Source organism: Cebus imitator, unplaced genomic scaffold (genome assembly GCF_001604975.1).
Source record: "Cebus imitator isolate Cc_AM_T3 unplaced genomic scaffold, Cebus_imitator-1.0 Scaffold9, whole genome shotgun sequence".
In the NCBI taxonomy this organism is placed as follows: domain Eukaryota; kingdom Metazoa; phylum Chordata; class Mammalia; order Primates; family Cebidae; genus Cebus; species Cebus imitator.
In genome coordinates this window covers 7,076,615-7,103,135 of record NW_016107324.1, presented here as the reverse complement: position 1 = coordinate 7,103,135, position 26,521 = coordinate 7,076,615, and the positions used below count along the sequence as shown (strand labels likewise).

At 36.4% G+C, this 26,521-nt stretch overlaps 1 protein-coding gene across 3 annotated transcripts in view; it reads left to right on the top strand.

Moving 5' to 3' along the window:
* GALK2 (galactokinase 2) overlaps window positions 1-26,521 on the top strand; it is a 108,340-nt gene that overhangs the window by 37,181 nt on the left and 44,638 nt on the right. For all 3 annotated transcript variants that reach the window (XM_017543769.2, XM_017543776.2, XM_037744992.1), the window contains exon 5: window positions 337-483. In XM_017543769.2, coding sequence (XP_017399258.1) covers window positions 337-483 — 147 coding nt within the window. The remainder of the gene's footprint in view (window positions 1-336; window positions 484-26,521) is intronic.

The window sequence follows — 26,521 nt, the reverse complement described above, 5'->3', positions numbered from 1 at the left end:
AAAAAAAAAAAAAAAAATTTCTTGTCTTGCTACTTGACAAGTTGAATTATAATTGTTTCATATTTTTTTCCATATTTCTTCAAATCAATTAATTAATACTCAATAAAAAGAACTTTCAAGGCAAGAAAATTACAGGCATTTAAAGTAATTACCCTGTAGCCAAGCATCATTCAATAAAATGTCATGTATACTCTCAACTAAATTGAATTACACAAGTAGTTTCTATAAATATTGTAAGTCTATTTATAGACTTTTGTTCTATGGGGAATGAAAGGTTTCACTACCTCCTTGAATTCAGTACTGAATTACTGTTGCTGTTTTTCCTTATATTCTTAGGAACACTTTGGTCTTAGTAACCTGACTGGAATGAACTGCCTGGTAGATGGAAATATCCCACCACGTTCTGGTCTCTCCAGCTCCAGTGCTCTGGTCTGTTGTGCTGGCTTGGTGACACTCACAGTGCTGGGAATGAATCTAACCAAGGTAACTACCTTTGATTGGAAACCTCTCCTTCTAAAATCATTAGCATCCAAATCTCAAAATCAGAATGCCTTCCTTCATTGAAAAACTTTGTCTTCCCTAAAAGGACTGCACATGTGGACAAGCATTGTAACTTAAGAAGTGATAAATCACTATAAAGTAGCTTATACCCTCCTAACAGTGAGTGAATAGATCTGTGAATAATTGTACAAAAATACTTTGTTTTAAATATGGGATTTGAATGCATGGATATTGTTTTAGATCACCTCATTAACAAGTTAAATTTAGGGCAAGGAATTCTTACCCTCATGGCTGAGCCTGCTTATTTTCACCCAAAACCTTAAATTAAAAATTTGACAAGTAGTGGGTAACAAGGGTAAAGACCAGGTAATAAAGGAACTAAGTAGCATATCTGTTTATGCCAGCAGATTAGTCACTGAAATAAACTTTAAAATACTGCATTACAAAGAGGAAATGCTTATTTAAAGGAAATATAAATCCTACAAGAGGTCAGAAAGCCTTGACTTTATAAGTTCACATAAATCTCTGACTGCAGTTTACAGCAGGTGTGCTCAGCTTTAATTAATGCTTTGGCATTCTGGTTCAAATAAAATGTTATCGTAGGTTCTTTTTACCCCATGTACATACATTACCAGGTTTACAGATGGTTTGATCAGATCAAGAGAAAGTCAGCCACATGCTTAGTCTCTTTTAAGGATGTTTAAACTTTCAGTTTGAAAATTTTATATATAGGAAAAAAGGCAGAAATGAAAGAGAAAGCAAAGGTTCAGACAGAATTCTTTTTAGCTGTCCTAAGTGTACATTAATTAGCCCTTAGTAAGCAATGGCTTGTAGTGCAGGAAAGAGGGCTTATATATTATTATTTTTTGGGAAGAGAAAAAGCAAGGGACAGAAAATCCATATGTAAAATGTGTTTCCCCGGTACAACTATGTATCTGATTTGTTTATTAATTTGTTCATCATTCAAACATTATTTATTTAGTGGCTATTTTGTGTCCCATAAAGTTCAAGACATTGGAAATATAATAGGTATAGTCTCAATTTTCACTATGCTTATAATCTAAAAGAGAAAAAGAGACAAGTAAATAGGCAACTGCAATAGAGTATATAGTAAGTGGATGAGTAGTTTGCTATGGGACCAGATATAACCCAGATTTAGAGAGCATAGGGCATCTAAATGGAGACATCAAGGATTAAAGGAGTTGTAGATATTGATGATGTAACACTGATAACATCAGATAATCATGTATCAGGTGGAGGGAACATCATGTGGAAATATCCAGAGTAAAAGCAATCATGGCTTGTTGGAGTAACTAAAAATGTCTCAGTATGGCTGAAGCATACAGCAATTTGGATAACATGGCAGGGGATCGGATGGATGTTTTTAAACTTTGTTGAGGAATTTAGGCATCATCTTCATAGCAGTGGGAAACCATTGCAGGGTTTTAGGAAGAGGGTAATTTAGAAAGATCTCCCTGGCTGTATTACAAAGTCTGCATTTCAGGGTTTTAGCAGTAGGGAAATGATTTGGTCTAGGGAAGTGGCAATGAGAATGGTTAGAATTAGATAGATTCAAGATCTCAGAATCAGTAGTCATTGATTGGACATGGGAATGGGGAACAGCAAAGAGTCAAAGATTATATCAGTGTCTGGCTTGATATGATTCACTGGAATAAGAGATATGGGGGAAAATAGGTTTGAGTGGAAACTGAAATGTTGAGTGTGAGGAATCTATGAGCATATTGATGGAGTTATTTAGTTATTTAGTTTGGAAAAAAAATATGAAGGCCTGGAGGAGATCTGGATTTGAGATGGTGCATTTGAGAATCATTAGTTTTTCATCGTTTTTGAAGCCATAAGAGTGGATGAAGATAGTTGGCGGTGGAATATAGGTGGAAAGATAAGGAAAACTAGGACAGAGCCCTAAGAAGCATGAATATTTGAAGAATGGGCAGAGGAAGAGATGTCTACTGAAGGGACTGAGTAGTAGTCCAGTAGGTAGGAGAAAAGCCAGAAAGGTGAGGCAACATCAAAGACAAGGAAGATAATGTTTCATGAAAGGGGTGGTGGTGTTTTCAAATGCTCTGAGAGGTTACCGCAAGTTCTGAGAAGTATCTGTTGAATATCACAACAAAGAAGTACAAAACTTTGGAAAGGGCAGTTTTAGATGGAAATGGGTTGAAGGGTCTATAAGAAGTAAGAAAGTGGTGTAAGTTCAATGGCTACAAAAAGTCTGGAGAGGCATGGAAAAAGAGAATTTGGTATCTAGAGAAGGGTATGAAGTCAAGGAATTCATTTCACTTTTAATGGGAGGATTGGTGAAACTTAGTTTTTCTAATTTTTTTTTTGGTGTTTTGATAATATACATATCCAAGAAATAGGAAGGAAAGAAGATAAAGAAAAGAAAATAATTCCAAAGAAAAAGAACCTTTGGAATTAATTCTGAGTGTCTGTTTTCAAAGTCAGAAATAGCAAATACATTTTTATCAGAACTATCTTACTGCAGTGCCTAAGCAAAAAGGGAACAATATCCTGGTTTTCTCAGCTAGTCTAAGATGTACTAACAATATTTATATTTTCTAAGGGCTGAGTGTAATTATTTGGAGAGTTTCTTTTTTCTGGAGTCAGAATCTTGAATGAAAGGAAGTCTGTAATTTGTTCAATCTTTAATGTAAATGCCATGTGATTTTACTCTTGTAAAAATCATAGACTATAAGAACTCAAGGGACTTTAGAGATGAGCTAGTTCAAAATCCTCCTTTACTGATGTATTAGTTTACCATAGGAAACAAATGACATGTTTGGTATAACTGAAGAGAGTTTAATAAAGAGACTTTTACAGAGGTGTGGGTAAGGTCAAGGAACCAACTGGGAAATGTTCTCTTGTTAAGCTGGAAGCCATTATACTTTAGGAGCTGTGGATATAGAGTAATGTTGCCAGAAATGCACCAAGGCAGAGAAAGAATGACACAGGTGAAAATGGCAATGGTGGTGGGAATGGTTGAGGGGAACTGTCCATAGAGGTCAGCCTTCTGTTGTAGGGGAAGTGTGAGAATAGAGGGACAGAGGGACAACCAAAAATAACCAGCCTATTTCATAAGGACACTAAGTCCCACAACAGATTGGTGACTAAAGCCTTTCCTATTAGTCTACATTCAGTAAATCCCATTCATTTGCAGGCAACAGTTACTGCAGATGGGATATGATAAGTAGATGTGGAACTCATTAATTCATTAATGAACTAAATGTTGCATGTCTGAAACCAGAAAACAATATGGCTAATCACCCAGAGAATCTGGAAGCCAGAAATTATGAATCAGAATGGTACTAGTCAAAGAGAGTATGATGTGGTAACGATCTATGAAAAAGGAATGTCTAGAGACTTCTGATTTCAAGATATCAGAATAAGACTTATCTACTCTTTTTTCTGTGTCCCTAACATAATCTTCTTTGCTCAAAAATTATCTCCAAACAACAGGGAAAATAAGAAAAGGAAGCACAAGATTTATCTTTGGTAAACCAAGGAGACATAAATAACCATAAACCACAAAATGCAAAGATGGAAAGTGGATAGAGGAATGGTACATGACTTAGCAGAATGGAGAAAGGTCAGAGCCAAGTGCCTGCGGAGGAAGTTGTAGATGAAAAGGCAGCTGACTCATCCCACAGCTCTCTGGCAAGGCTTAGAAAGAAAGCAGGGTAATATGGTAGGTGGGGGTTTTTCTGAAAGCCTTTATGAGGACCATTTAGACCCTAAAAGCCATCTCTTCACCTGGGACCACTTCCCCCTACCTTTGCAGGAGTGTCTGGAGAAACAACCAGAGATCATTTTTTTCTTCGGGACATTGAGCACTGAGAAAGGCAGGATGAGAAATAGACTTGGAAACCGAGAGATTAGAGGACATTCTGTATCTGAACAGTGAAATTCTTAGCTCCCTTCTTCTAGTCATTACCAGCACACTGGTAACCTCACCACCCTACACACCAGCAGGAATGCTGGAGGATCCTTCTCAGAGGAAACTGAACCATCCCAGAGATGGTTCATACAGATAATGACATTTGGTGACCCCCTTCTCCAGCTTCTGTGTGACCCTATTAGAAGCCCATTTCCAAAGCTTCTAATCAGCTTTTTAGTGGCTCACTCTTAAATATGATAAGGCATCAAAGGACAGTAAGATTTTGGAAGAAAACCTCCAAAATGAACCAAACAAACAGAAAAACAGAGAAAACAGGAATCTAGAGGAAACAGAGACCATGCTGAGAGCAGAAGAATGCTTCAAAGAAGACATGATGTCCTCAGAGAGATAAAAGAAAAAGTTACATCCTTGAAAAACAATAGAGTGTTATTTTTTGAAAAGGAACAAACAATAAATAGAGCTTTTGCACATTAAAAATATGACAGTGGCCAGGCACAGTAGCTCATGCCTGTAATTTCAGCACTTTGGGAGGCCAAGGCAGGCTGATCACGAGGTCAGGAGTTTGAGACCAGCCTGACCAACATGGTGAAAACCCATCTCTACTAAAAATACAAAAATTAGCTGGGCATAGGGACACGTGTGTAATCCCAGCTACTTGGGAGGCTGAGGCAAGAGAATCACTTGAACCCAGGAGGCAGAGGTTATAGTGAGCCATGATAGTGCCACTGTACTCCAGCCTGGGCAACAGAGTGAGATACTCCGTCTCAAAAAAAAAAAAAAAAATGATAGCAAGACAAAATTTAGTAAAAAGATTGGAAGCAGCTGGGTATGGTGGCTCATACCGGCAATCCCAGCATTTTGGGAGGCTGAGGCAGGAGAATTGCTTGAGCCCAGGAGTTCAAGACTAGCCTGGGCAACACAGCGAGACCTTGTCAAAAAAAAAAAAAAAAAAGAAAAGATTAGAAGAATTCTCTGATACAGTAGGGAATAAAAGGGCTGGACAATAAGAGAGAAAAATATGAAAATTTATGGATCAATTCCAGAAATCCAAATCTAACTAGTAAGGAAAAACAGAGAAAACAGTTATTAGAAAATTATTATTATTATTAAAAATAGAGATGGGGCCTCTCTATGTTGCCCAGGCTGGTCTCAAACGCCTGACTCAAGTGATCCTCCCTTATTGGCCTCTCAAAACTCTGGGATTATAGGTGTGAGCCACTGTGTCAGTCCAGAAAATTATTATTTTTTAAATAATATTTCTCCAAGGTGAAAATGTGAATTCTGATTGGAAGGGCTCACTGGGTATTTGGTATAATAAATGTAAAAGGCCAAACTAAAGGTTATTATCTGGAAATTTTGAAACTTGAGTGTTAATAAAAGACACTAAAATCTAGTTGACAGAGCAAGAGAAAAGAAGGGAAAGAGATCATAATCCAAGGATCAGGAATGTAAACAAATTTCTCAAAAACAGTATTAGAAGATAGAAGGCAGTTGAGAAATGTCTCTAAAATATTAATGAATTTTAGTTTAGGGTATCTGTTTAAGTGAATTAATTAAATATGAGGATATAGTAAAACATTTTCAACATGTAAAATCTAAAAGTCTGGAGGATGTAATCTGCCAAAACTAGAGAGTAAACCAAGAAAGAGGATGACATAAGAACCAGGAAATGAGAAATCTAATACAGGAGAGAGGAGTTGGGTATTTATAGAACCTAAGGGAAGTTCCAAAATAACACCCATTATATCCAGCAGCTTAGAAAACAGTACAGATTAAAATGAGGAGAGGGAGGGGAAAAATGGAACTCATAAATCTTATCAGTAAAAAAAAAAACAAAAAAAAAGCCAAAAAACTGGTAAATTTTATATGTTCAACCGTGTAGAAAATGGATTCAGAGTAATTTCACAGAGCTGTTGTAGGATACGACAAAGCTTAGCTAGATATACAAATCTAAGCAAATGAGGAAACAGGGCAGTTATTAAATACAGGAAAAACAAAAAAGTTTGTAACAGAAGTGAAATCAATCATTTTTCAGTATTTGGCTCATAAGTGAACAACAGCCTCAGTAATTAACACACTGAATATGAATTTAAACAAAATTTTTGGCATAACTTTATTGAGAAAGGTTGGGGAGGGTAAGGGAAAGGTAGATATAAGAAAGCTAAAATCCTCATTTACTGTAATAGGAAAGCAATAAATAAAGTTTAAAATGAAACAACAGGCAGTAACATTTTACTGACATCTGGAATTGGAAACCAGAGCAAAGTCAAGAGTATCTGCCTCTGTACACATTCCCCTGGGGATAGGATGTGAGGGTGAGCTAGGGATTGCTTTTGTTGTTATAAGCCTTTTATCTCTATTTAATCATTTAGATTATATGCATATATCTCTGCAGCAAAAGTAAAATAAAGGATAGAGAGAAGAAGTGACAAGAATGAAAAGTAAGTAGGGAGTGGATGACCTGTGTGACCACTTCTGGGGATAACTGGAAGATGAAGAGGCGGGAAGGGATTCAACGAGTCAAGACTAGAGATTGAGAACAGATGAGCTGCTAGAATGTGACCAAATCAATGGCCTAGGGAGAGGCCTGTTGATGGGTTTTGGGTGGAAGAATCCAAGAAAATACAGGTATCCTCCATTTAGTGGCAGTAGTCCATTCCAAAAAATCAGATGTTCTGCACAAAATTATTGAGCAGGGGCCTATTTTTTTTATTATTTTAAATAGGAAAATGTATAATGCGTTATTCCTGAACTCAAAACCTCTAACTAATTTCCTGCAATGTTACAAAAATACAGTAAAACTTCCTTTATATGAGAAACACAAAAGTAGCAGGAAAAATGCTTAAACCAATTTTCTTGACCATTAAACAATTAATATGGTTGTTAGCAAGCAGTTACTTTATATAGTAATACCTGTATTTCTTCTGTGTTGACACCTGGTGTTTCAATACTCTGCACACTATTTTGTTAACAATGTTGTGTTTAGGTTTTAGGGTGTAAATATCATTCTATTTTTTTTTCCTACATAAACAGCTTTCAAAAAGTTGTTTTGAGAGATATGAACATTCTATGAAGTTTGGGTGTCAAAATCACCAAGAAAACGTTAGTTGCTGTGGTGTTCTGCAAGGTATGCCTGTATTTTGTCAGCATGGGATTTGGGCTGCTCTAGTGTCCAGTTTCTGTCTGTTCTTGGAGTTGTCTGTGGAGGCCTAGAAGAAAGGACCAAGTGCCTCTTAAGAACTGTAGCATAAAAACAGCTGGCCAACTTAGGAAACAGGTTGCAACTCTAAAAGCTAGCCTTGGGTAGCAAGGTGTGTTAGATTATCATTCTACCCACAAATTCCTTCGTCGGCTGGTGTGGGGTTGAGAGTAGATTTTGAATTCATGAGATGGGAGACTGAGCAGGTGATATTCAGCAGACCTCCTTTGGAGGATCTGGGAGGTACAGTAGAGAAGAGGGTTGAGTCTAAAGAAGAGAAAACCCATATTATCTTGGTTGATGAAGACTGAAATAGCCAGCTGGGAATAGTAGGGTAAGGGAGAATTCTGTACATGGATATCTCTGGCATTTTGTCAAAAGCACAGTTCACATGATTGTGAATTACTCAGAATATGAGTTGGACACAAAACCTTCGAGAGTTATAGTTCACTGAGGAAGCTGGGGAATCTCTTAGATGGCATCAAGAATCCTGTACTGGGAAGCCCAGAATACCATGTATATTACTGGATTTGTGAGGAATGCTTTCAAAAGAAGAAGGCAATATAAACTTCCTATCCTACCACTTGAAAGCAATGATTCTGTGGCATTTGTTGAATACCTACTATATGTCGTGCATTGTTCTAGGCACTGGAAATACAACTGTGAATAAAACCATTGAAGTGCCCCTGCTTTCATGAAGTTTCCATACTGGTGGTGGGAGTGATGGTATGAGATAGATAATGAAGAGCTATACAAATAAATATATAATATCCGCTAGGCCATAGTTAAGGGAAATCTTGTATTTTATCTGGGTAGTTGGGAGAAGTTTTCTCCAAGGAGAGGACATTTGAAAAGAGACCTTAGGGAGTGAGCAGCTGAGAAAGAGAGGCAGAGGGAACAGCAAATGCAAAAGCCCTAGGTGAAAGTGAGTTTGCCATGTCCCAGGAATAAGGTCCCTGTGGTTGGGGTATGGGGTATGGTGAGAGAGGCAGGGAGAGGCAGGAGGTGAGCTGAGAGAGTTGGTCAAGGGCCATGGTGTGTAGCATTTTCTTTGGCTTTCATTCTAAGTGTAATGGAAACCTCTGGAGGGTTGTAAGCTGGGAATGCCCAGATGTGATTTACATGGATTAAGTTCTTTTACCTGGGAGTACCGTACCATACCCCTGAGAGTGGCAAGGGAGGAAAAAGAAATGAACAAAAGAAAGAGAGAGAGAGAGAGGAAAGAAAGAAAAGAAAGAAAAAGAGAGAAGAAGGAAGGAAAGGAAAGAGGGGAGGGAGGGAGGGAGGGAAAAAGAAAGGAAGAGAGAAAGGAAGGAAGGAGGGAAGGAAGGAAGGAAGGAAGGGAGGAAGGAAGGAGGGAAGGAAGGGAGGGAAAAATGGTCAATGCCCTTATGGAATAAATGCACACAGTGGATAGTAACAGAAGATTTATTAACCGACCATCTATCTCATATGAAGAGTAAGGTATTTTACATGTAAATGAGTAAAGAGGTTGAAATAGTGGCTTCTTGGCAAAGTTAAACGGGGAAAATTTCAAGTAATTAGTGAGTTTTAAGAAAATATTAAAGGAAGAAAAGGCTGGGAAACAAAGCACTGGGAGGGGCCCAAGGGCATTTCAGGCAGAGTGAACCCATAAGTGTATTTTAACAGTTCTCTGAGCCAGAATTATAAATATGTGTCAGCCAAGGCCTAGAAATTCTTATACAGCCTCATGAAATTTCTTTTAAAAACTTTTTTGACTACAGGGATGCTTAAGTCCCTGAACAGATTTACTTAATTTCATTTCAGGGGCAAATTAGTTATATAGACATGGGTTGATACTCTTTTCAGGGGAGTGTTTTTGAAATTTGAAATATGTACTGTACTGGAGACCTTTAAGATTCATAAGCAGAGTAAGTGGAATGTTCAAAGTTTTGTGCCAAATATGTCCACATTTTCATTTTCCTGAGTTTATAAGGGCTGTTTCCTTGAGAAAGTACAAGACTATACTTTTCTTCGCATATAGCTGCATTTCAGTGAAATATTTGTTGGCCTTCAGAATAAGACCTTGTGCTTAAAAACTAAAGACGTGTCTATGTTATAAAATGAAAAGGACCTCACAATTATATAAACTATCATTTGAATGTTTTAAAATAGTTTGTTACATGGTATAAGAAAAACGAGAAACCAATATGCACTGTCACTAATTATTATGTTTAGAAGTCCACACAAGGACATTGTTTCAGTTTGCTTAGAATAACAAAACTTCATCAATATAATGCTTAAGGAAAATAGTAGTTTAAAACATTCCAGCCAGATGTTGAGTGCTAATGAACTGCGGCAGTATAGCCTCTTAAAAAATGGTAAATCCAGAATACAATCTTTGAAAAGATTCTCTTAAGTGTTGAACATGGACCAAAGCCATGTGCTCACTGGTACAAAAACCAGGAAGCTTTAGTGTTAGCTCTGGGTGGCCTGCATTCAAATGTGTTTTAAGTTTTAAATTAATAATATAAATACAGAACCATTCACATAGTTTTGTCAATTAAAAGAGAACCTCTTTTTTAGGAGTAGGATTGCAGACTGAACCATTTATTTAATGATTTTGAGTAGTTTGGATTCACTTGGGTGATGTGACTAAGCTATTTGATTGCAGAGATTATTTGGGTCACTTCTGTTTTGTTTTTTTTTTCCATTTCCTTTTCTAGCTAAATACAGTTTACCTTCAGCGTAAATGAAGGCAAAAAAGACTAATTGGGGAACAGTAGATTTGAGGAGTATGGGTCACTGTTTACAAGTGGTTTCAAATGAAACCACTGTTGCTACAAATTTGTATCTATGCCTGGTTGTGTTTTGAACTTTTGTTGTGATCCTTAAATTGTTAATACTCAGCCATTGTGTTTAAAGGGCTCAAAATTTTGACTTGCACCCCACAATAAGTATTATACAGTATTTAAACAATTAACTGGAACAATGCAAGTGATATTAAGTACTGTACATATGGGCATAGCCTTTACCCACTACATTAGTTGTGTGCATTGAAAAATCATTTGAACCCAGGAGGCGGAGGTCACAGTGAGCTGAGATCACGCCATTGCACTCCAGTCTGGGTTACAGAGTAAGACTTCATCTCAAAAAAAAAAAATTATATATATGTATACACACACACATACACACACACACACACACACACACACACACACACAATTTTTCCCCTTGCTTTGCTTTTTCACTTTAAACCATAAATTTCAAATCATTCTATGTCAGCACATATGCATATACTGAATTCTCTTTAATGGCTACCTTGTTTTCTAATATATGGTCATACTATAATGCTCAATTATAGATTTTGGTGTGATGGCAATGTTTTAAAATTGTCCTGATTACTGGACACTTCAGTTGTTTTCAGGGTTTTGTATAACATCAGTTTTAATACTTAATAATATTTCTTTTTAAGGATATGCTATAATTTATTTAAGTAGACCTTTATGATGGAAATGTAAGTTGTTATCAAGTTTCCACTATTATAAAGAAGGCTCTGATGAATATTCTTGTAGACAATTATTTTCACACTTTTTCAGTTTTTTTTTTCCTTAGCATAAATCCCAGAACATAAATTATTGGGTTAAAAGATATAATAATTTTAGCTTTTGAAATACATTGCCCAATTGTCATCTGGACAGATTTTACCAGCAATGCAGCAACACTGCATGAGAGGATCTATCTCCCCCCTACTAAAGTTCTATCAATCTTTTAAATCTTTTTCAATCTTAAAGATGTTGTCACGGGCATTTCTTTAATTATTAGGTAGTTTAAATATCTTTTCCATGTCTTTTATTGATCACTTGCATTTTTTGATTTGGCTTTATATCACCTCAGCTCATTTTCTCCTGGAGTATTTATCAATCATCTTATTACTTTAAAAGAACTCTTTATATGCTAACCATTAATCTATTATATGTTGCAATATTTATCCCTACTCAGACTAATTTTCTGTTTGACTTCTTTTAAACTAACAATTGTGAAGCAAAAGCTACTTTAGTTATATTTAATCACATATAGCATAGGATCATCGTATGTGCATTCAGTTTTATCTTCCTTGAGTTGAAAATACTCTACATGTAATCTCTCATTCCATTTTGAAGTACTTGGACACAGGGAGCCTAATAGACTCCTGGATTTTATTTGGGATTTCTCAGGGGTAAGCCACCTTCTCCATTAAATGGATCCCAGGGCTCTCTTGCCTACTGAATGTATGAGCTTTTGTCTTTGGAAGCTTACTCAGAGGAACCAAAACTGTGACTCATTTGTATTGTAAACAGGAATATTTTTTCTTTTCTTTTTTTTTTTAATAGTGAAAGCAAGTTTATTAAGAAAGTGAAGGAATAAAAGAGTTGCTACTCCATAGAGCAGCCAGCAGGAATATCTTTTCTAACAGCATTTGTGTAGTAAGATATATACCTTCTAATCATGAATAATGTAACTTAGCATCTGTTTAGCACTTGGACAGCTTCAAAGAACCATATCATAATCCATATGGTAGGCCATTTAATTCTGTTAAGTAAGGTACAACTGCCAACTTCTTAGACCAGAGTCCTTCCTCTCAGAGACTTCCTGGAGCCTAGCTACAAGAGTGTTTACTTTGGACGCTAGACTTTATATCAAAGAGATGTGGTAGATTTCACTTTTATAGTATGTTAATATTGTCCCCATTTCACCTTTGGACCTTAAAACACCAAGCATCATCATCATCAACATCAATATCAACGACACAAAACTGTTGGGGGCACAGTCATTGGGTGGTTAGGCTCAGGTTCATTCAGCCCTTTCGGATCTTGGGTCAGCCACTGGTATTGACAATAGGGATGAATTTTCAATCTTGAAGGACATATAAATTCGTTAAAAATAAAAGAAGTGCAATTAGTCTGGCAAATTGTAAATAACCTTAAAACTTTTCTCCCTAAAGAGAGATGATCGTATCACTTTCTTATGAGCATCTTTACAATGCATGACACAAAGGAGGCAAGTAATTGGATTGGATTGAATTAGTGAACAATCATCACTACCTTCATCTGTAAAACAGCCATTTTCCCCTAGTGTTAGTACTATATTTGGATGAATTAAAGAAAACCATGAAATTAATACTTTTCTCTAAAGAAAGCAGTATCTTCCTAGTAGGATGCATTTATTTTTCATATGAAAGGTGGAACTTAAAAACAAATCTGGTTTGAATTCTGGCTCTGTTACTCTCCAGTTTTATAATTAACGGGAAATCTTTTACTGTTTTTGGGTCTCAGTTTCCTCATTAGTAAGATAAGAAAATTTATACAATAAATCTTTGAGATCCCTTTTAGCATTAAGATTCTGTGATCTCAAAGGTAAAGCAATTCTTAAGACTATAATTTTTGAAGAGTTGGATAACAATTAAACTTATGTTTATATCTAAATTTTCTAATGCATTTTTCAAGATTCTAGATGCTAGTGACAAGAAAATTGTAACTGGAAGCAAAACAAAAAACACTGGACAGCTATAGCCACATTTCAACAAAATTGGAACACTCTGGATTTAGGTACTTGTTATAGTGTAATGATGTAACATGACTCTCCTAATATTGCTCATTAAGAGTTACATCCCTAGACAGATACCTACTGCCTTTCTTTTTATCTTGCTCACATTTATTTTGCTTAATAAACTTAATCAGGAATTTATTGGATAAAATAAACCTTATAATCTTAATGCCCACTAGGTGGAGATACTGGGACAAACACTTGAATTAACCACATGTATTTTTACTTCTGAGGCATGCTCTTAGTTTTAATAAAAATAAATGAATAATTTAAAAAAGATAAAGAAAAAGAACAAAAAAGGCTCAAAAAGGTCAATAAACTAACCTAAGCTAAGATTCAAAGCCAGAAAGACCTGGCTTCAAAGTCCACCAAGCCACCTTGTCATTCTGCTTCAGAAAACAGAGGCTGTGCCCAAAAATGATTCCTGGTGAGCCAACAGAGCACACAGCTCCATTGTTTTTGCATATCTGAGCTGAAACTCCCTTTCATTAGAATGAACAATGAAGTTGACCATAAGTTCTAGGAAGCAGACATTTGTGATTCATCACAATGTTCCTCCATTTTCTCTTCAGGTGAAAAAACTTGTACCTTGCTGGATGGTTTGGGGCTTGGAGGCTTTGCCATTATCCATCTCCAAACACAATTCCCAAATACTTTCCTCTCAAAGATCCCAATGTTCTTCATTGTTTCGCAACCCAGAGTGATCTCAATATAAGGCTAATATCTTGGTATGATTTCTATATTCCAATAAAGTAACACCAGCTAGCACAATGCCTCAGACACTTTTTAAAGCACTTTTGTGTTCTATCTAGTTTCAAATCCATGAGAGAGTTTCAAATCCATTTTACAATGAAGAAACTGAAGTATAGAGAGGTTAAGTAAACTGCCCAAGATCATTCCGCTAATAAGTGGCAAAGTCAGGATTTGAGCTGACTTCTATGCTTCTAAGCACAATACTATATCTCTCAGGGAAGGGTTTCGGGAGTAGACCAGGAACCTAAAATTCAGGAGCCCCCAAAGCCTTCCCTGCATACTTATCTCTTACTAGCACAATTAACTGAATCCCTTTCATTGTTTAAATTCTTAAAAAAACACAGCGGGGGAGGGATTTGAGGGAATAATTAGCAAACACATACCAAAGTAACTACTATTGGGAAGAGGAGAAGAGGGGAGAAAAAACTTTCTTTAAAAAAAGTTGTTGGGGAAAGCCAACAGGAGGCAGGAGTCTGGCCAGCCTGATGGAATCAGACAACAATATGACCCAATTCACTGCTACTAAATACCAATGGGGCCTCCAATGCCTGTGGTAAAGGCTGGTGTCACTCCTTTGGCTGACAGAATACTTATTTTGGCTCTGGCCTTCTAAAAATGCTAAATAATGATAATAATGGATGGGCAGCAGGCTTACAATCTCTGTGGTTTGGCAAGCGTGTCCAGAAATTGCAGGTTCCTTCCCATGGACAGAGGATTCCCTGGGGGAAGGGTTCCTTATACTGTGTTTTGAGCAGAACAGTCCTGTCCCACCCTTGAGGTCCTAACTGCAGGATCTCTAGTTGTAAACCAATCTTTACATTCTCCTAGAGAATGTAAAGAAGAGAGGGGCATTCGATGACTAGTTATTATTTCTTTCCCTAGCATAATAATAACTATGAGAATACTTGTTAATTTTCCTAATATGGATCTGATCACATAGATATAGACACAAACCAAATAGAAAAAAAGAACTTTCATGAATCATCATCTGAATCAACTCAGTACATATTTGCCTTGGGGAAGGGTTTTATGTATAAAATAGTTAATTTGCAAACACTTTGACATGTAGTGGGAAGCATCTTTAGGGTCAGGAAATGCTGAAGGTGTTTCAAGAGTTGTTACATGACATAAATTGACTTTACTGCATTGTGCTCAAATGTTATGCTCAGAGCATTTACTGAAGGTCATTATGAGAAACAGTCATGTGAACACTACTTTTGCATTTATTTTCAGACATTGCAGAGGTCATGTTTTATGTGCTCTAAGGAATCCACGTGAGAAATGGATTTCAGAATTTAGCACCCCCAGGAAAATACTGCCTCTTTAACTTACTATTTCCCTTTTTACCTTGGCCTCCAGGAATCCCCGTAAATAAGATTAAACAAAACAGTTACATTAAGTAATTAACAGTTGGTATGTTTTTATTCTTCCCTCTTTTGCCCTAGTTTTCTATTTCTAATGAATATTTTTGGTTATATAATTCCTAGACACTTCTTAAAATAAAATAGGCACTTGGTACAAGTAGAATAAAAAATTGAGACAAAATAGATGGGAGGGATAGTTATGTTAAGGAAGCAATGATAAGCAAGAGTACATTCTAAGAAGGGGGAGTCAGAATGTTGGAGGTCCAGTAGCTGTATTGCATAAGGAATAGTTGAAACAACAGTGGATGTGTGGCTTAGGGAAAGAGTAAGAGGATCCACGAATGGTTCTTTCAAACGTCAAAGGATTCTAATATCAAAATGAGGAGAAAATTGGGGATACAAAGGTAGAAAGGGTAGAGTTTGATTAAGTATAAGGAAAATGTTTCCAATGACTAGAGTGGTCTAAAAATGAAAAGGGCTAATTTGTAAAGCAGTGAGATCACTGTGGTAACAGAGGCCAGAAAATGATCTATTAATATATCAAGTTGGGAGGTGACTGGAATAAAAATGCAGAAAGGGAGAGGGCCCCTGAGATCTGGGGTTCAGAGACAGCAGCCCCTTAACTTCAATTCCTAGGGAAACTACACTTCCTTGTCCTTCTCCAAATTTTAAAAATTCATAAATATTCTGTTCAACAAAAGATGAAAATAAATATAGAAATGCTGAAACAAAAGGGTTAAATTCGCTGCTCTTTGCAAAATAGGAGAGGGAAGTAAAAAGAAAACTTCGTGGAACAGTGGGGAATTTCCATTTTGTCCTGTCTTCCAAAATGTGGATTCTTGGGCACAACTCTAGTCCCCAGGATGTTTATGACGCCAATGCTGAGCTGAGGTTACCACGAGAGCTCACCTTCCCCCTCCATGCAATCTACCAGGCCCCTGACCTTGCACTGCACAATATACCCTATGGAAGAGTACCTCAGGAGGAGATTCATTTGATCTCTTCTGTAGCATTTTTAAATATATATTTGCAGGTCTATGCTGCATGCTGTGGGAGAACCAAAAGAAGTGCTAATAACCAGTAACTTTCATGAACAATCTAATTGTAAATCACAGCCCAAGTACAGTCTAATCCATAAGGCAAAAAACTGACCTAGAAAACTTATCCTTTGAAAAATAAATGATTGTCATCTCCTTCTCTAGATTGCTGTTCCTTGAGTACCTATATATAGCTATTCCTGATACTCCCCCAAATTATAAATGTTATAAATACTATGCTCAACAAAAGACTTAGATAAAAATAGAAACAATATTGTAGATGATGTTGCATAATCACTGTCCTGGATGTAAATATGAAAATATCAGTCAGTTTAGCACACTACTGGTAGAAGGGCTCAAATGAGAGGGAAATAATTTCTAATGGAACAAAAACTAACCTAGACCAGGAGATATGCCCAACTGGTAAGGTAATTTGCTAGAAAATAAATCCATTTTACACACTGCCAATCCATGGAACAAAAGATGCTAACATTATCTAAAGAGAGACAGTAGAAGAAGGGGAGAAAAAGCAGATGTTCATTTCCAAGAAATACCAGTAAGGATAAGACTCTGGCTGGCTGCCTTGCAAGGTGGATGATGGGCTCTCTGCTACTAGACCAAACAGCAGCTCACAACACCAGCCACCGTCCTTATACCACCTGTGCCTCAGACTGCAGCTCTGCTCACTTTCTCTCTCCACTTCATGATTCTTCCTGTCCACTTCTTTCAGAGGATATATTACTTATTTCTATAGCTGAAGTTTTAGCTCTGCAACACACTCTAAAATACTCTGCATTTTATGACATATGACACAGTGGCTTTAAAAAATGAGTAATTTTTGCCTTGTACCTCCAACTCAAGTTTTTACACCTCAACTGACACCATAAAGCCCTCTCGATTTAAACTGGGTTCTCCCTGTTCTCTCTTATAGTCTGTTTTCTTCATAACATTTATCACAACCTGTGTATAGATATTTGTGTATGCTTGTTTAATATTGGTCTTCCTCCATTAGTCTAAACTTCATGAGGGGAGGAGGCATTCTGTTCACCTTGTATCTCTAATACCTAACCTATTTGTTGATAAATGAAGGCTGAGTAAATGAACAAATGAATATACAATGTCAACTCCCCATTTCCCTACTAAACCACCATATTCAGAAAAAAAAATCTTCCCCTAATAACTGAGTATGTACCAAATTAAAACCCTGGAGCTACACAGTCATAACATGACATTTGCACATCTTAGAGAACAAAATATCACTTCCTTTTGCTTCATCTAAAGTTTTACAATAGAGAACCCTATTTCGTTCTTCTTTATATGTTTATGTGCTGAGATACAGGAAAAAAAATCCAGAAAATTCATTAGTCAATATTTGCCAACTTCCTTCTTTGATAAAAATGAAATGAAACAAATGAAATGAAATGAAAGAGGTAAGGATTTTACTTCTTTCAATTTTTCTGATTTATTCATAAAAAATGTGCCAATTATTATTAAACATCTACAGTATGATCAACATGAAAAGCAGGAAACAAAAACTAGAAAATTCCACTAAAATAGAAATTACATGTTAGCACAGAAATGGCATTATGTGTAGAAGAAAAAGGGTTTAAGTGGTAAAACCATCAAGACATTCCCAAACAGGTTTCCCAGTCTGTTACCGCAAACACCGCTGCCATTATTGAAGGGAATGGTATTCCCCATTGGACTGAGACTCAGGAGACAGAAGACCTTGACCAAGATTCTCTGCTTGACCAAACTTTCATCATGCTCCTAAACCAGCTGCTAGGCCCTAAACCAGTTGCTAGGCCCATCTGTTCACCCTGCTAAGTCAGTTTAGCAAGAACACCCCACCCTCAATATCTGATCACCTTTGATATCTGATCAGGTTCCTCATCTTCCACCATCCCCCAGGTAATGACTGATCACTTTAGCCCACATTCAGCAAGAATCCTTTTAGGTTAGGTTAGCTGGAATCCCCATTACTCCTGATGTTTAATTTCCCATTCATTGACCCCCATGCTGCTCCTTGGCTATAACTTCCCACTTGGCCATGCTGTATTCAGAGTTGAGCCCAATTTCTCTCTCCCATTGCAAAATCTCTTTGCTGTGGTCCCTGTGTCTATCACAATGGTCCTTAAGAAAGCCTGCTTTACCATGCTTTAGCAAGTATCATTGAATATTTTTTAAACACCCTTTACACCTTTACTTGCTCAAGTACCTCTCTTCCATATTGATTTTTAGTTCATTATCTCTTATTCCTCCAAGGTCCCAGCCACTACTCTCAATCCCCCGAAATTAATACAGTAGTTATAAAGCTCACTGTAATGGACCCATGTGAGATGTCTAGCCACCTTCTTCCCATCTCTACATTTTTTTCGGGATACTGAACTCTTTTTCCTTCTTCTTAGCACTCTGCCTCCAACTATTAACACCACAAGTTTGTAACAATATAACTCTTAATTGCCAGATTCACACACTGTAATCCCCCATCTCCCACCCACCCAACAAAACACTTTATCACATTTCATAGATCCAGGAGTGGGTACCTGACTGAAAACACTAACCAGATTCCCTTCTAGAGTTCCTTCTTCAGAAAAATCTTCCCAATGGGGAGAGAAAGTGTCAGTTTCAAGCAATCTATGTCTATCTCATATGATCATAGAAGCTGTCAGCAGCCATATTTTCTAAAATAGAGACCAGAAAAGTAGAGGAAGCTGGTCTGAAGATTAAGAAGAATGAAACAGACAAGCAAAACAGAGAGCGAGACAAATGACAGACTCAGTCTTAACAACACTTAGGTTTCTGGTTTCTGCGCATTCCTGAAACCCAGCTATAATACTCCATTATATTAGACTGCAAAATGGCCACAAATCCTTTCCCTCCCTGTTTCCATTCCCTTGCAATGTAACTTTGCAGCTCCTTCCATCAAAAGATGGAATCTATTTTCTCTATTAATTAGATCTGGGATACAACTTTCTTTGGTCAATTTGGATAGAGGCATATAATACATAAACAGAGGGAGGCCGAGGCGGGTGGATCACGAGGTCAAGAGATCGAGACCATCCTGGTCAACATGGTGAAACCCCGTCTCTATTAAAAATACAAAAATTAGCTGGGCATGGTGGTGCATGCCTGTAGTCCCAGCTATTCGGGAGGCTAAGGCAGGAGAATTGCGTGAACCCAGGAGGCGGAGGTTGCGGTGAGCCGAGATCGTCCCATTGCACTCCAGCCTGGGTAACAAGAGCGAAACTCCATCTCAAAAAAAAAAAAAAGACATAAACAGAAACTTGAAAAGCACTTGTACATTGGAGCTTGCCCTCTACCTGCTCATGGAAGCAGGAGATCTCCATTTGGACAAGCCTGGACTAGCCTGGTGGATGATAGACACATGGCCCAAGTCCTCCTATCATGTCAGCTGACAGCCAGCCAGTGCAGAAGCAGAACTGCCTACCTGACCGGCAGCTGAGATCAGATGTCTTAATGAGCTCAGCCAAAACAGGCAGAATTATTGTCAAGGTGAACCCAGTCCAAGTGGTGGTTGAAACAAGCCACTATGTTTTGAAAAAATTTGTTACACAGTAAAAGCAAACTGACATACCCACCTTTGCATTTTGCAACACGTACATAAAGCAAACATTCCTTTTTTAATGAAGCTGGCTTGAGTGAGCTATTTTTCCTTGCTAGCAAAAATCTTAAAAGCTCACATGTCCATTTGAAATATTTTATCTTCACAGACACCCAAACAATATTCGGACATTCAAACAATTTTAAACATTTTGTTCCATTCAGTTAAAAAAAATAGAACTACTTACTTTATCCTTCCCTGAGGTCTATGATCATCTTCTCTATAGCTTATCAATTTTTAGCATGTATATATATATATATATATGCACACATACACACACACATACATACATACTATTTTTAGTGTATATATAGTATATATGTTTCCAAATAAATGTGCTTCTGGGGATATAGTAACATATATATATATATATATATGCACACATACACACACACATACATACATACTATTTTTAGTGTATATATAGTATATATGTTTCCAAATAAATGTGCTTCTGGGGATATAGTAACAGGAGAAAACAGACCAGAATTCTAAACCCTTCTCGTTTTCTACTTGCTCTTTCACTATAAGTAAATTCGAGGAGCAACTCCTCTGGGGAACTTTTCCTGGCCTCCTGGGATCTGAGTTACATACTCGAACTCTGCTCTATTACATCACTGTATAGCACAGTGGTTAAATCATGTAAGTTTCCTTCTCTGCAAAATACGAATTATAATAATTACCTACTTCATTGTGTCATTCTTAGGATTTTAAAAGCCTAGCATATAGTTAGTGCATCAATATCCCACCACCTCAGGATCTTTACATCTACCATTCCTCAGTCTGGAATGCTCTTATCCCAAAATCTCTGCTCAAATGTTACCTCATCAGACAGACCTTCTCTCATTTCCTTAAAATATACTAAATACCCTCTGCCATTCTCCATCCCAAACCTTGCTTTTTCCTCAAGGCTTTTACCACTTTATCTTTTTTCTATCAGCCTTTGTTCCCTACTCAAATGTATGCTCCATGAGAGAGGGCACTGCATTTTAGTAATTGCTCTACCCCAGTGCCAAGAATAGTACCTGACACAAAATAGTTAAATTTGTTAATTGAATCAACATATGAGCTAAATGTAGTTTCTTTAAGTTGTAGTATTTAGAGATACAATGATTTTATTATCCTTACAATACTTAAGGTGACTGTGAGTCCAATATTTGGTTGTAGAAGATTATTAATAATTTTAAAATAAAATTTTATTAATTATAATTTAAAATATTTTAAATTACATCAAATAATCCATAATCTTATACAATAGAATATATTGCTTTTATATTTAAAAAAATTTTAAGGAACATATAATCATTTCTAATGAGATCAGGAAAAATCTAGAGTTGTTAAGAAATAAAATGTCACCCATTTAAGATGTTGTGCTGTATTTCCCACTTCTTTTTTTTTTTTTTTTGATAGGGAGTTTCGCTCTTGTTACCCAGGCTGGAGTGCAATGGCGCGATCTCAGCTCACCGCAACCTCCGCCTCCTGGGTTCAGGCAATTCTCCTGCCTCAGCCTCCTGAGTAGCTGGGATTACAGGCACGCGCCACCATGCCCAGCTAATTTTTTGTATTTTTAGTAGAGATGGGGATTCACCATGTTGACCAGGATGGTCTCGATCTCTTGACCTCGTGATCCACCCGCCTCGGCCTCCCAAAGTGCTGGGATTACAGGCTTGAGCCACCGGGCCCGGCCCTGTATTTCCCACTTCTACCCATGGATTTGGGAACACTCAGCTTATGAACTGGCGCTCAGAACTAAAACTCACACTTGAAAACTGTCAATATTTATAATTTTTAACTATAACACTTTAATTAGAAAATATTTAATTGATCTTAAATTTCTGGTCAATAAAATTCTCACTTTACTAGTTATAATAGCTAGTCATGCTATGTAATGCCTATTCTTTACTCTAAAAGAGAATACAATTAGGGATAAAAGAGAGGTTTCCACATGCATCAAGAGATATTTGTGCCTTTAGAAACATCTGTATTTTGGGCATCCAATTATGTATTATAGGATTGCATTCCATTTCCTTGCCTCTGTTGCTTCTTTATCACCTCGCTGTATAATAGTTACTTCACTTCACAATGGAAGAGGCAGGTGATAAAACTGAGCAAGTTCAATTGTGACACCCAAGAGGAACAGTCTTTACTAGTACCGTTACTATGACAACTTTACTAATTTGCACGCTTAAATTTATGAGATTTATGTCTGTATATAACAGAAAGACTATTAGCAACTAGGGGGAACCCCGCACCTTCCACAAATGCCTAAAGCTAAGAACGATAGTAACAAGCTAGTGTGGCAGAGACACCAACAAATCAGAATAGACATGAGCCATAAGAGAGGCAGGAGAGAGAACAGTGGATCAACCCTCCCTGGAACATAACTCCTCCGTAAATGTGGATAAATGAATAAATAGTCTGATTAAATCAAATTATAAAATTGATAGAATCTCAAGTGAAAACCCAAATAATTATTTATGTCATCACCAGGAAATTATCATGTTGCCAATAAGATTACATTTTTTTATTAATTCAGTTAGGCACCAGTCTCCCGGATCTAAATCAGGGAGTGATTTGAGTCTATGGGGATCCAAACATTTAAAATAGAAATAGTCTCTATGTTTGAAACCCCATGATGGTCTAGAGGGAAACATCTTTGCAATACAAAGTGAGACATACTATAGTGAAAAAGTTAAAAGTTAAAAGTTAATAGGATATTGACATCTTACAGGCCAAAGAGCTTTAATCAAGGGGGCAACAGGGGAGAATCTATTTAACCAATTACATCTCGCTAAACCATGCGAATTGACGCGGATGGTACCGAGTAAGCATATACACATGAATGGTTCAGTACCAGCAATACAGCTATCCATCTGCCTGCTAGAGATGAGGAAAGGAGTGCACTGTTTATCTTTTCTTTCTTCTAATGTACTAACTACATGACTAGAGAAACCTGAAAAGATCAAATAACAAATGATGGTTCCATCAACACCATCCACCCAGAAAGAAAGAAAAGGCTAAAACATATAAGAAAGCATGTACATGAAAGGCAGCTATCTGCCCTTGTCAGGGCTCTCTTAAGTCCACCTGTTCCCTGCAGAAGCTCTGGCTTACACCAATTTATGTAGACAGGCTACAGTTACATTTTTACAGTTATATATACTACTGATCAGCCTCTTTTAATCTAACACAGGCTCTAAAGAATTAAGCCTGTGTAACATAAACCCCTTAAAAGATTACAGTAATTACAAACACAAAGACATGTAAATATTTGTTAGTCAGACCAAATTTGTGTTGCCTGGTATTTTCTTTGGAGCCTGCCCATGTCATTATACTGAAATGTGATATATACAAACCCTGAATGACTGCAAGTGAAATAATGTAACCCTATATACACAGTGGCAGTTTAAAATTACATCTGCTTTGGTTATTTTTATGTTAGACATCTCAAACAGTTTATTCCAAGCTTAGTACATTTTGTTTCCTAAACAAAACAATGAAGAACGTGAACAGACTTAAATAGCAGTGCAATAATGAAGAACTGAAATTCCTTGATAAAGTCAAAAATTTGTGATTTTTAAGTCATCAGTATTTTTCACTCATTTGACAAATATGTACTGATTATTGTATTTATTAAAACATATAATAGAAGACATGTTATTGCCTCTATCATCACTTTTAATACACTTTTAAAAAACTTTTATTAACAAAAACTCCACCTTTATGAAAGGGAATTCATATGACACACCTAAACTATGGCATTATTTTGATAGGTAGCACAGATCTCTACCTATCTCTGTGTATTAAAAAATGTTAAGTACAATTGGAGAAACAGAAACCACATGATGCAATTCACCAAGAAGGACATCTGTCACCTATACGGTATTCGTCGGGGGAAAAACATCAGTCTCAATATAAAAATAAGGCAATTATCTGACAAATCCAAATTCAGGAAATTTGACCAAAAAAATTGGCCTGGACTCTTCAAAATTGTCAGTGTCATAAAAGACAAAAAATGCTGGGGAACTGTTCTAAAATAAAGTCAACTAAAAAAAAAAAATCAACTAAATGCAATGATGGTAAAGCTGAGTATTAATTAAATCTAATTATTGGTAAAATTGAGTATTATTGTGGGTAGTATTTAATTCCCTTCTTTTTAATTTTTCTGATCCAGAATGTGTTCAGTTATCTTGAATAAATAAATTCTCAATCAGAAAAATTAAAAAGAAAGAAAGAAAAAGAAACAAGAAAAAGAAGCTCTAAAGGACATTACTATTAAGACAACTGGGAAATTTGAATATGAACTGCATATTAGATAATGTTGTGTCAGTGTTAAATGTTCCGATGATAATTATTTTGTGGCATGTTGAAGAATGCCTTGCTCTGAGGAAATAAATATTAATATATTTAGGGATGATGTCCTCAATTAACTCTCAAATGGCTCAGAAAAAAAAGCAGAGAGAAAGATAAAGCAAATGTGGCAAAATATTATTGCTTCTTCTATACTTTTGAAATTTTCTCATAATTAAAAGTTGGAAAAAAATTTTAAGTGGTACATTAACAATACAGCTAATTGTGTGTATGTGAAAGAGATGTACATTGCTGTCAATAGGTAACAATATTATCTCAAATAATTGAAGACAATCAATAAGAACAATATGAAAGCATCCTGCATTAACACATAGGTTTCTGTGAACTATTCTTAAAAAAATCTACATCTTTTAAATTTTTCCAATATATTTCTTCCTTTATCACCAAATTCTCTTTTATCCAAATTTTCTGCTTTATCACCAAATTTAACCATAGTGACATTATTTGAAGAGTTAAAATATGTATAAAACCTGATAAGAATTAAAATATTTTGTCATGAAAATAAACATAAACACAAATTAAATTATAAAAATAAAAAGGAGCACTTTAATTATGAAAAGCTCTTCACAGCATAAAGAATCCTGATACTTAGATTTTTGCATATATTTTACAAAGCAGTAACACAGTTTTATCAGAAGAAGAAATAATCAGATAATCTCCAAATGCCTTTGTAACCATGGGACTCATCACCAATTTTACTTTCCCTGTATCTTACTTAAAATATAAGAGATTTATGGGCTTTGATGGTCATAAATAAATTCCACAGGGTCTTGCTTCCCTTTGATTTAAATAAACAGTCAAATTTAACAACTAGTTAACAGCCCAATGTCATCTTATGTGGGAGGTCACCCAAGATCGTTGAAACAATTGTTTCATTTGTATGCTTAAAAAATTAAATCAGCATATTGGTCAAAGAGTAATCTGAGTGGCACTCATTAAAATCTATCATTTGAGGGGCAGACACGGTGGCTCACGCCTGTAATCTCAGCACTTGGGGAGGCCAAGGTGGGTGAATCATCTGAAGTCAGAGCTTTGAGACCAGCCTGACCAACATAGTGAAATCCCATCCCTACTAAAAATACAAAAATTAGCATGGCCTCATGACGACTGCCTATAATCCCAACTGCTCAGAGGCTGAGGCAGGAGAATCACTTGAACCCAGGAGGTGGAGGTTGCAGTGAGCCAAGACTGCACCATTGCTCTCCAGCCTGGGCAACAAGAGCAAAACTGTCTCAAATAAAAAAAAAAAGAAAAAAAAAATCTGTCATTTCAAAGTGGCACCAAAAAAAGCCAATCTCCTCCTATGCTGTCCTGAGTAAGTCCAGACTGGTAGTGATACAAAGCAGGGCACCTGGGTGTAAACAGCACATCTTGAGTTTCTAAAGGATGAATTGTATAAATATTCCCTGTTTTCTATAAAAAACAAAACAAAAGGGGATCTTACTCCTGCTTCCACTATTGCTCCAAGAATTTATAATGTTCTATAGGAAATAGTTTAATTACAGATAAAGACTTTCCCAGGGTAAATTATTTTAACATGTCTAATTGCCAATCTATGTGAATAGTCTATACATGTAGACTTTCTCAGGCCAGCTCCAGAAGAGTAGCTTCACAGTACAGTATTTTATAATAGCAGGGTCAGATCTTTAAAATACTCAGTCATAAGATATGGGTAAAAAGCATTAATTTTACACACTGGACAACAGAATAAGATTTGATCATAAAAGGTAACTCAAGGCAGCCGGCAGTATTGACACACCTAACTTTAACAAGTGGGCTATACTAATCTTATAAAAAATATTTTCCTTCAGTAATAAACTAACCTTAGCTTGGTGTAACTTTCTTACTTTATAAACTTAAAGTTAAAAAAAAAACTTTTGACTCTTTTGTCATAACACTTAGTTTAAAACACAAATACATTGTATAGCTATACCAAAGTGTTTCTTTATATTCTTATTCTATTAGCTCTTTTCTATTTTTAAAAATTTTTATATTTTTAAATTTTTTTAACTTTGAGTTTTTTTGTTAAAAACTAAAACAGGATCATCAATATCACTGTGTTCTACCTCCACATTTTGTCCTACTAGAGGGTCTTCAAGGGCAGTAACATGCATGGAGCTGTCATCTCCTGGGATAACAGTGCCTTCTTCTGGAATACTTCCTGAAGACCTGTCTGAGGCTGTTTAACTTTTTTTTTTTTTTTTTTTT